At 51.6% G+C, this 10,830-nt stretch overlaps 1 protein-coding gene and 1 pseudogene across 1 annotated transcript; both read left to right on the top strand.

The window, feature by feature from the left end:
- The first annotated feature begins 273 nt into the window (after positions 1-273).
- On the top strand, positions 274-3,483 carry HPS6 (HPS6 biogenesis of lysosomal organelles complex 2 subunit 3). Its single transcript, XM_069567244.1, has one exon. The coding sequence runs from the start codon at positions 411-413 to the stop codon at positions 2,814-2,816; it is 2,406 nt and encodes an 801-aa protein (XP_069423345.1). The 5' UTR covers positions 274-410; the 3' UTR covers positions 2,817-3,483.
- Positions 3,484-7,713: 4,230 nt separating this feature from the next.
- Positions 7,714-8,546, top strand: LOC138427930 (large ribosomal subunit protein eL32-like; annotated as a pseudogene).
- Positions 8,547-10,830: the final 2,284 nt, after the last annotated feature.

Below are 10,830 nucleotides of genomic sequence, written 5' to 3' on the forward strand. Positions count from 1 at the left end.
GAAGCGTTGGGAGTTGGAGGCTGAAAGGGCTGGAATCTGGATTCTTTGGGCCACTTCCCGGCTTCCTGGGGCCTGAGGCAGTAGGCCTCCGAAAGCGGCCCCAGGGCCGGCGAGATCGGAGACTCTGAGACCATTGGGTGCTCTCGCGGCTCCTCCTATGCCCCTGTAGCGCCCCCGCCCCTTGATGGGCGGTGTTTTGCCGGCTGGGCGTAAAACAGGCGCAGGTCTCGAGCTAGCCGTGAGGGGCGGGGCTGGGCGGGGCTGAGTCTTAGCCCGGCCTTGGCTCGCCTAGTCGACCCGGGACGGAAGTCTCAACCCCATCCTCGACTTCCCGCGGGAACCCGGGACTGAGAGACGGGCTTTGCCCTACGGTGCGGCGGACCTAGGCGTGCTCCGGCGCAGAGAACATCATGAAGCGTGCAGGGACTCTGCGCCTGCTCTCAGATCTGAGCAACTTCAGCGGCGCGGCCCGGCTCCGGGAGTTGCTAGCCGGGGACCCAGCCGTCCGAGTTCGCTGCAGCCCAGACGGCCGCCACCTACTGTTGCTGCGACCTCCGGGGTCACCAGCCCCGCAACTGCTGGTCGCGGTGCGTGGACCCGGTGCGGAGCTGGAAAGCTCCTGGCCGCCTGGCCAGCCCTCACCGCTAGACGCCTTCCTCCTGCCGTGGCCGGCGCGATCCGCGCTAGTCCTAGTGTGGGAGAGTGGCCTAGTCGAGGTGTGGGGCTCGGGGGTGGGGCCCGGCTGGAGGCTGCTGCAGAGCACCGAGCTGTGTCCTGGAGATGGAGCCCGTGTGGTGGCCGTGGCGGCGCCCCGAGGCCGCCTGGTGTGGTGCGAGGAGCGGCAGGCCGGCGCTGAGGGCCCGTTAGGGCCTCCTGCAGTGGCTTTTAGCCACTGTGTGTGCGTCAGGACCCTCGAGCCCAGCGGTGAGGCCGGCACCAACCTGGGCAGTACGCACATACTGCTGCACCACTGCCCCGCTTTCGGGCTGCTGACTTCCCGCAAGGACCTCTTCCTTGTGCCCACTGTCAACACCTGGCCTGGCTTGGGTCATATTCTGCTCATCTGGAGCCCAAGCAAGGGCAAGGTAGTGGTGGCTGCCCCATGTCTTGGCCTCTCCCACAGTAAAAGCCTGAATCCTGGAAGAGGAGATACATGGGACTTCAGGACCCTGCTCCGAGGCCTTCCTGGACTGCTGTCCCCCAGGCAGCCATTGACTGTACATACCTGGGCCCCAACTCCCCAGGGCCTGATGTGGCTTGATTTCAGGGGCACTGTGAGCCTGGTACAGCCCCACGGTGGCTCCCGGACTGTTGGCACCGTGCAGGAGGCACCTGCCAGCCTGGCAGGGTCTGCAGCACTGGGCACATTTCATGGCACTCTGGCCTGTGTGCTGGGCTCCACATTGGAACTGCTGGACATGGGCAGTGGGCAGCTGCTGGAGAGGAAGATCCTGAGTACAGACCGAGTACATCTGCTGGAAACCCCCGCCCCTGGCATGGAAGATCAGGAAGAGCTGGAGGCTCGAGGGGGTCTTCGTTTACTTTCAGCTGTGGGTCTGTTTCAAGTAGGCTGGAAAACCCCACAAAGCCTTGAGCTGCCTTCAGCTGAAGATATGGTGTTTGAGGAGGCCTGCAAGTACTACCAGCGACGGAGCCTGTGGGGTGCCCAGCTCACCCCAGAGGAACTGCGACACAATAGCACATTCCGAGCACCTCAGGCCCTGGCATCCATCCTCCAGGGCCATGTGTCCCCATCAGCACTGTTGACCACACTGAGGGCCGAGCTTCGGGATTACCGGGGCTTAGAACAGCTCAAAGCCCAGCTTGTGGCTGGGGATGAGGAGGAGGCTGGCTGGACTGAGTTGGCAGAGCATGAAGTGGCACGGCTGCTGAGGACTGAGTTGATAGGAGACCAGCTGGCCCAGCTCAACACCATTTTCCAAGCCCTCCCTACAGCAGCCTGGGGTGCCATCCTCAGGGTCCTGCAGCTCCAGCCAGATGGCAATGGCCATCTGAAGTCCCACGCTCCCCCGGATGTGTGGAAGAAGGTACTGGGGGCTACAGCAGCTGGAAAAGAACCACCCAATGGCATACTGCCCCCGTTTGAACTCCTGTGCCAGTGCCTCTGCCGGCTGGAGCCACAATGGCTGCCACCCTTTGTGGAGCTGGCCCAGCAACAGGGGGGGCCTGGCTGGGGAGCAGGAGGCCCAGGGCTGCCCCTCTATCGCCGAGCCCTGGCAGTACTAGGTGAGGAGGGGACTAGGCCTGAAGCACTGGAGCTAGACCTACTCTTGGGCAGTGGGCGGCCCAAAGCTGTGCTCCAAGCTGTGGGGCAGCTGGTGCAAAAGGAACAGTGGGAACGGGCTTTAGAGGCTGGCCTGGCCCTCAGCCCCTCTAGCCCCCTGCTTCGAAGTGAGATCTTCAAACTGCTGTTGGCCGAATTTGCCCGGCATCGCCGGCTTGACGCTCACCTCCCCCTCCTTTGCCACCTGTGCCCACCAGACCTAGCGCCAGCTGAACTCCTGCTTCTACTGCGGACATACCTCCCAGATGAGTTGGAGCCCCCTGCCCCATTCCCTGAGCCTGGGGCAGAGCCCCCTCTCACTGTGGGCTTGCTCAGAGCCCTGCTGAAGCAGACTGGGACTCAAGGACGAGCCTCTGGCCCAGTTCTAAGCTTATATGAGGACATTCTATGGGACCCAGACACTCCACCCCCCACCCCACCTCGGGTGTCAGCCCTCCAGGCATCAGACCACCCAGGCCTGGAGGCCTGGGCACCATCTGGACAGGGTCTCTATGTGACTGACACAGGCTGAAAATTGTCTCTAGGACACAGTGATCAGGGAAAGGTGCCTAGGAGTTGGAGGAGCCAGAGTGGGACTTGTGTGTGCAATACTCTTCTCTCTTCTGAGGGGTTTATATATATATGTATATGTGTGTGTATATATATATATATACGTGTATATATATATATATATGTATATATATATATATATATATATATATATAATGGTATAATAAACATGTTTGGTTTTTGTCCTTAGGTTTCTGTCTTGGCACAGAGCTTCTAAAACTCGTAGAATTTCCTAGTGGTATGCGTGAAAGAAGTGTCTTTGTTATAACAAACTCCTTTATATCAAACCTGCATTTATACTAATAAGGTAAATTTATACTGCTACTAAAAGTGGGGACCCCTAGCATCAGGATAAGGGCTGGTCAGCAGAAAGACTAAGTGGTGAAAGGGTTGAAAGCTTCAGCCCATCCTCAGCCTCCTGGGAGGGGAATGGGACTAGAGATTAAGCTCTATAAAAGCTCCTGAACAGGGAAATTTGATGAACTGGCTTGGTGAACACACTAAGGTGCTGGAACAGTGATGCACCCAGAGAGGGTATGGAAGCCCCATGCACACCCCACACACAATTCTTTGCCCTGTGCATCTCTTCCATCTGGCAGTTGTATCCTTTAATAAACCTGTAAACATAAGTATTTTCCTGGGTTTTGTTAACTATTCTAGCAAATTGTCAAACCAATTTATAGCATGAAACTGAAAGTAAAAGTTGCTCAGTTGTGTCTGACTCTGCAACCCCATGGAATAGTCACGCAGTTCTCCAGGTCAGAACACTGGAGTAGGTAGCCATTCCCTTCTCCAGTGGATCTTCCCAACCCAGGGATCAAATCCAGGTCTCCCACATTGCAGGTGGATTCTTTACCAGCTGAGCCACCAGGGAAGCCTGATTTATAGTATGGGAACTCCCAATTTATAGCCAGCCAGTCAGAAGTATCAGTGGCTTGTGACTGGCATTGGAAGTGAAGGTGGTCTTGTGGAATTGAGCCCTTAACCTGTGGGGCCTATGCTAACTCCATGTAGTTAGTATCAGAACTGAGTTGACTTGCAGGACACCCAGTTGATGTCCACAGAGAACTGATGGTTGGTATTGGAAAACACTCCAGAAACGCATACGCAGTTGGTGTGTTTTTGAACAGCTAAGGGCCTCATAGAGTTGGTCATAGAGGGAGTGGTTGAATCTGAACTTTTGGCTAAAGTGGCCACTTCCAATAATGAAAATATTAATAATTAACATTTATATGAGTACTCTGCTAGTCTTTAAATAGTCTGTCTTTTATAATGTTTCTAATAACCCCATCAGGAAAGTACTAATCCCCATTTTACAGATGAGGAAACAGATTTAGAAAGACTGCTTGACCAGGGTCAGTCAACTAGAAAGTAGGAGCTCTAAGATTTGAACCACCTTACTGTATACCCCTACAGTCGGACACAAAGAGTCGGACATGACTGAGCAACTTCACTCACTCACTCACTCACTCACTCATTTCCTCACTATATAGCCCTACAGCTGATGCTGGCTTGGGCTTGAAAGCACTTCTCATTCCTGGCTCATTCTTCCTCTAGCCTGTAGTGAGGAGGGGGATTTGCCAAGGTTCACGCTTCCTTTCCCCAAGACCCTTCTGTTCCTAAGTAGGAATTGTGCTAGGCCCTGGGGCCATGCTTGTCCTCCCTAGGATTCCTGGTTAAAGGGAAGGTTGACCACAAACAGGAGAGCTATCTGCAGAGACTTCTGGCTTAGTAACAAAAGTCACTGGAGCAGGGTTGCTTGGAGGCTGACTGTCTAAACCAAGAAACAAGAGCACCTCCAGCACAGATTTCTGACCCTCTGGATTTAGTTAGCAGGACCCCCTTTGAAGAGGCCTTGGCCCTCTACCCGCTGCTACGCAAGGGACTCCTCAGCTGGGTTCTGGGCTTAGGGTGGGACTCTGGGTGCTGCTACTCAGCATCATCCCAGACTCCCCAGGTATCCCTTGTCCATGGCTTGGGCCCAAGGTAAGGACTGCCACTTGGCTTTGTTCTCAGCTAGTACCTGCAGTGGCTCAGTGTTAAAGAATCCGCCTGCCAGTGCAGGAGATGCAAGTTCAATCCTTGGGTCAGGAAGATCCTCTAGAGGAGGAAATGGCAACCCACTCCAATATTCTTGCCAGGAGAATCCCCATGGACAGAGGAACCTGGCAGGCTACAGCCCATAGGAGCATAAAAAGTCAGACACGACTGAAGCGAATTAGCATTTAGTACACACACAAGTAGGGGAGCCACCCAGCCTGGCAGCTCTGAGGGGAGCAGCTGGGCTTAGATGGGAACTTCCACCTGCTCTTAAAGACTTGCTGCTTGAGTGCTCTTGTCCTTGCTCATGCCCCAGCTCCAATGAGTGGGGTGAAGCAACCCTCAACCTTGTCTCAGGACTTTGGAGTACAGTTCAGGGATGCAAATATTGTGTGACTGGGTTCTGGTGGAGTGTGCAAGAGGACCATCAGAAAGTTGGCCCCTGAGTCAGAGGGCTACAGGTAGGTGAGTGGAGAGAGGGGAGTTCCCTGGCGGACCAGTGACTGGGACTCCACACTCCCAATACAGGGGGCCTGGATTCAATCCCTGGTCAGGGAACTGGATCTCACAAGCTGCAACACTTCACGTGCCAAAACTAAAGATCTCACATGCCACAAGCAAGATCAAAGATCCCATATGCTGTAACTAAGACCCAGCGCAGTCAAATTTTAAAAAAAGTAGAGTCCTTAGATAGGGATATTGGGACATGGGGAAATACGGGATTTAGGAGCTAAGGTCCTTCATCTTGGGTGCCTGGGTAAAGGGGGAAATTCTGAGGCTGAAGGTTTTAAACATGTGGCTCAGTAGTTAAGAATGCCCCTGCCAAGCAAGAGACATGGATTCAATCCCTGGGTCAAGAAGATGCCCTAGAGAAGGAAATGGCAACCCAGTCCAGTATTCTTGCCTGGAGAATCCCATGGACAGAGGAGCCTGGCAGACTAAATCAATGGGGTCACGAAAGAGTAGAGACAGACTTGACTAAGTGACTAAACAACAAGGTCCCCGGGCAGGAGGTGGCAGGAAGGCCTGAGGCCCCTGGGGAGGTGAAGATGAGGCTCCCAGACCAGTGAGTAGTCATGTTTCCACAGGTGTGCCTCATCTCTGGTGCTCTTTCAAGGTCACTTGGCTGTAGTCTCTGGAAAACTTGAAGGTGAAACTAAGTTAGGCAAGACCAGAATGCAGTCTGGGCAAAGGAGAGGAAGCAAATCCTGAGGCTCCTCTACCTGCACATACTCCCATGGAGCCCTGCCTCCTTTTGTCATCTCCCTACTGCCCACCCACTTTTCCATTGCCTCACCAGGGGGTTCACTGTTTAGACACAGACCACAGCTTCTGTGCCACCCAGTGACTGGAACACAGGACTACCGCAACCCAAGTCTTCTCCAACCTGCCAAGTTCAGAGATCAAAGCCCACCGCTTTCTCTGCATCTGGCCTGTAAGAAATTGGTGGCCAGAGTAGGCAGTATCCAAACCACTCAGTTTTCCTCCCATATCCTGACCCAGCCACACTTTCCCTGCATGGTCAGGGAAAAAGAAGGAGTCAGACAGTGGGGAGGAAGTAGCTGTAGACTCCCAGCTCCATAGGGAGCCACCTAAGGCTGGAATGGCTGGCACTCGCACTACCCTGAAAAAAGGGGAAGACAAATCCTCACTGTGGCTCCCCAGGGCCCCACTCAGTCTCTTCTTAGGTACAGGCTCCCCCTGGTGGTTATTCTCATCATTGCCAGCTCCACCCATTACCTTTGCCACCTGGGAAGCCTCAATGCACACACTTGCCCATTTCTGGACTAACGACTGAGGAAGCCTCTGAAGGTGGTAAATTAAGGTTTTTTTGAGGGCAAGGGAAAAGGAGGGGGTCAGGATAGAATTCAGGGAGCAAAATCATAGGGGAGAGGGGAAGGGATCCTGGTCTTGTACTACGACAGGGTCCTAGTAGATACTATTCCAGAAGAGGGAGGAACCTGAGCTGCCAGGATGCTTCTTGTCCAGGGTGGAAACTGCCCCAGCTACCAGACTGACCTGGATAATTTGATCCAACCAAAGAGGAAGTTGAGGGCACAGCAGAGTTTTCTCGGAAGGCATAGGGTGTCTGTATTTTATATGAATTTGAAATATAGGAAAAAGATGCCAGATTTTATTCAAAATCAATAAAGTCCCACTTTATGCTCAAAATGTGAAATGAAGGTAAATTTTCCCAAATATAAAACTTTTTGAGACTCACAATTTCAAAGCTAATGGACCATGTGTGTGAACTGTAAACTGCCATACTATTACTGCATGGATCCCCGTTTCTGCTGGTAAACAAAAATTCAGGTGGAGAGGGAAGCTGAATCAGGCTGTGAGGTCAGGGCTGAGTGACCGGGGTCCCTCACCAGTTGTGGGTCGAAGCCTTGAGGTGTTTTCTGCTCTAGTTCCCAGAGGGAGAGCCTGGGCCTGCTCCAAAGGTTGCTACACAGGAGCAAGAACAAAGGTGAAGAAGGACAGAGGCAGAGAGATGAGTAAGAGGATGAGGTTGGACCAGGAGAAGAGAGAGAGGAGACACAGACAGGAAGGGGGAGACGGACCTGGAGGAGGCGGGGAAAGACTCTCACTCTGGAAGGCAGAAGATGCTAGATGCTCTCAAGAGTGACTGCTGTAGGATGGAGGACAGAGCAGAGAGGGGTCCCTTGGGGCCTCTCACCAGAATCATAGCCAGAGCCAGTGGGACAGCTAGTCTAGATTTGGTCTCCCAGAGGTTTCCATTATCTGGGAAATAAAGGAAAAGGGAAGGAATTGTGAAGAGCTGAGGAAGGGTGAGCAGGGGGTGGCCTTCACCAAGAATGAGGTCAGTCCACCTCATCTGGGCCTCCCTGAGCTAAAGGTTCTAGGGAAGCAGACTATCCAGGTCTTTCAGAGGTTTCAGGTCCTCGGGCTTTGGCAACTACTCAGATTCCAAGGTGACACACAGTCTTCTCACAGTTGCTATTATTTTTGTTTTGTACCCAGGAAAAGTGGGCATTGTCCCACCCTTAACCACATGAGGCTGGCACTAAGAGCAGCCTAGAGCCTCAGTTTTGAAGTTGTGCTTCTCAAAAAGTTTTATATTTGGGAAGATTCGCCTTCATTTCACATTTTGGGAACAGCTGAGGAGACATCAGGAAAGCAAGAGGGAGCTCTTCTCCCTGGGTGCTGCCTATGAAGGTGGCAGCCATCTCCTACTTGGCATCCTGGCCACCCTCATACCCCTCATGAAGCCCAAGATCATCAAAAAGAGGACCAAGAAGTTCATCTGGCACCAGTCAGATGGATATGTCAAAATTAAGCAAACTGGGGGAAATCCAGGGGCATTGATACTAGGCTGCCCAGGAGATTCAGGGGCCACATCTTGATGCCTAACATTGGTTACGGGCCAACAAGAAAACAAAGCACATGCTGCCCAGTGGCTTCCAGAAGTTCCTGCCTGGTCTATAACCTCAAGCAACTTGAGGTGCTACTAATGTTCAACAAATCTTCCTGTGCCAAGACTGCTCACAATATCTCCTCCAAGGACCGGAGAACCACTGAGGAAAGAGCAGCCCAGCTGGCCATCAGAGTCCCCAAGCCTAACGCCAGGCTGCATAGCCAAGAAAATGACTTGTGTGGACACCTCGTGCACACATTTTGTTCGTATTAATAAAACCCTAAAACTTGGCAAAAAAAAAAAAAAAAGACCGAACAATTGTCAGTTTGTCCCAAGTCTGCCCTGCCTTTCCCACCTCTGTGCCCAGCTTCAATTCCCAATCACCATCCCGTCAAACCCTGGGCATCTCTTTTCATTCCTCACACCTCTCACACCCCATCTCTCAGCGTAATGGATTCTGAGCTTATGCATATTGACGATCAAATCCACTGAGTCTATCAGTACACTGAAATTCTTAAAAGTTGAATTCAACAAATCTTCTGTATTATAAACTCTGTTGACATCTCAATCTTCTCCACCTGGGTGTTCACATCTGGGTGGTGTGGTGGAAATGGAGTGGTAGTACAAAAGCAGGATCTGAGCTGGGGGGGTACCCACCCTACATGTGCCACAATGTCTGCGCCTTCTTATCCCCTCTTTCTGGGATACCATGAAGAGACTGTGGGTCCCTTACTGGTGTTCCAAGTTTCACTAACTCAAAATCTATGCAACCAATTTTAGGAAAGGGGGGGATTAGAAGTTGACCCTACCGGGACCTTTTTGACTACTCTTCTAAAAAATCACTCCATAAAGGGGCTTTTTCTGCATGCAGCCGAAGAAATACAGAGGTGAGAAAAACTAACTGGGAAATGCTCAAAATACAGCCAGCCATACAGAGTTAAAGGGAAGATGAATGATTACCCTAGTTGGTGTCTTCAGGCCAGACCCAAGAGGAGAGGCTATCAGCCCTTTCATTCCATGGATCAGAGTTGGCAGAAGTTTCCCAGGTTTCTGAAATTTTCAAACCTACCTCAGGCTTTGGCCCTCTTTCCATACAGTAATCAACTGTAAAAACTTTTTGAAAGGAAAAGGTGGCATGCAATTGTCTTTGGGGAGATCGTAACTAAGGGGAGGCTAAGAGATGTGAGGAGAGCTGGTGGCCCCCTTCAGCATCCAGCCTAGAGATGTGAGGATCCCCAGAGATTAAATGGGTAGCTAGCAACCTGAGGCTCTTCTATTTGTGGAAAAGAAGAAAGGAGGCATGGTAGTACCAACTACAAGGTTTATATGGCTCTCAGTTCAGGAAGCGAATCCCCAGAGTTGAAAAGAAACAGACCCAGCTGAATGGCTAGGCCCTTGTAAATAAGGAAGTAAGGAAGAAACAGAGCGCAGGGAGCTAGCCTGGTTTGGCAAAATAAACCCTTCTGGATCTTTTTAACCCTGATGGTTCCCCCAGTATATTAAGACACCTACCATTGTCAGGAACAGTCCTACTTTGTTAATGATCATATAGGAGTTCATTCAAAAAAGTATTTAACACTGACATCAGTTAATTAACATCTGGAAGCGAAAGGAAGAAAAACCGGGTGGGCAAAGACTAAGACCTTGGGCCTTCCTTGCCTCACTTGTCTGGTGAAGGCAGAAACTCCCCCTTACTCCTTCTCCAAATCCTTGTACGATGGACACAACACCGTCACCTCATTCTACAGAGAACAGTAACCTGACTGACCCTTTCCTGCCACCAGCATCTGTGTGCTTTTCTCAGTTTAAAGGCTCTGGTGATCACGCTTGAATCAAATTCCCCATCACAAACGGGCTTCTTTAAGAATTCCCTGGTGGTCCAGTGGTTAGAACTTCATCACTGTTGAGGCTGTAGGTTCAATCCCTGTTCAGGGAACTAAGATCCCACTGCACAGGGTGCAGCCAAAAGGAAACAAGAAAAGAGGGGCTTCTTTAAGTAGGAAGAGATTTCTCCTTTCAGAGTCAATGACTCTCTAAGAATGGGCTTAGATTTCCCTCATCAAACTGGAGGCACATGTAGGGGATTGAATCATGGCCCCCAAAATTACATCTACCCAGAACCTCAGTTTAGTTCAGTTCAGTTCAGTTCAGTCGTTCAGTCGTGTCCAACTCTTTGCAACCCCATGAATCGCAGCACGCCAGGCCTCCCTGTCCATCACCATCTCCCGGAGTTCACTCAGACTCACGTCCATCCAGTCCGTGATGCCATCCAGCCATCTCACCCTCTGTCGTCCCCTTCTCCTCCTGCCCCCAATCCCTCCCAGCAGAATGTGACCTTATTTGTAAGAAGGGTCCTTGCAGATTTAATTAAGGTAAGGATTTCAAAAGGAGATCGTCCTAGACTAGAGTGGGTCCTAAATCCAAGAATGAGCATTCTCATAAGGCAGAAAAGGAGACAACACAAAGACACAGGAGGAGAATGTCATGTGAAGACAGAAGCAGGACAAGCGCCAAGTATAGCTGACTGTGACCAGAAGCTAGTAAAGGGGCATGGGAT

The sequence above is a fragment of the Ovis canadensis genome, chromosome 22, assembly GCF_042477335.2.
Source record: "Ovis canadensis isolate MfBH-ARS-UI-01 breed Bighorn chromosome 22, ARS-UI_OviCan_v2, whole genome shotgun sequence".
Taxonomy (NCBI): domain Eukaryota; kingdom Metazoa; phylum Chordata; class Mammalia; order Artiodactyla; family Bovidae; genus Ovis; species Ovis canadensis.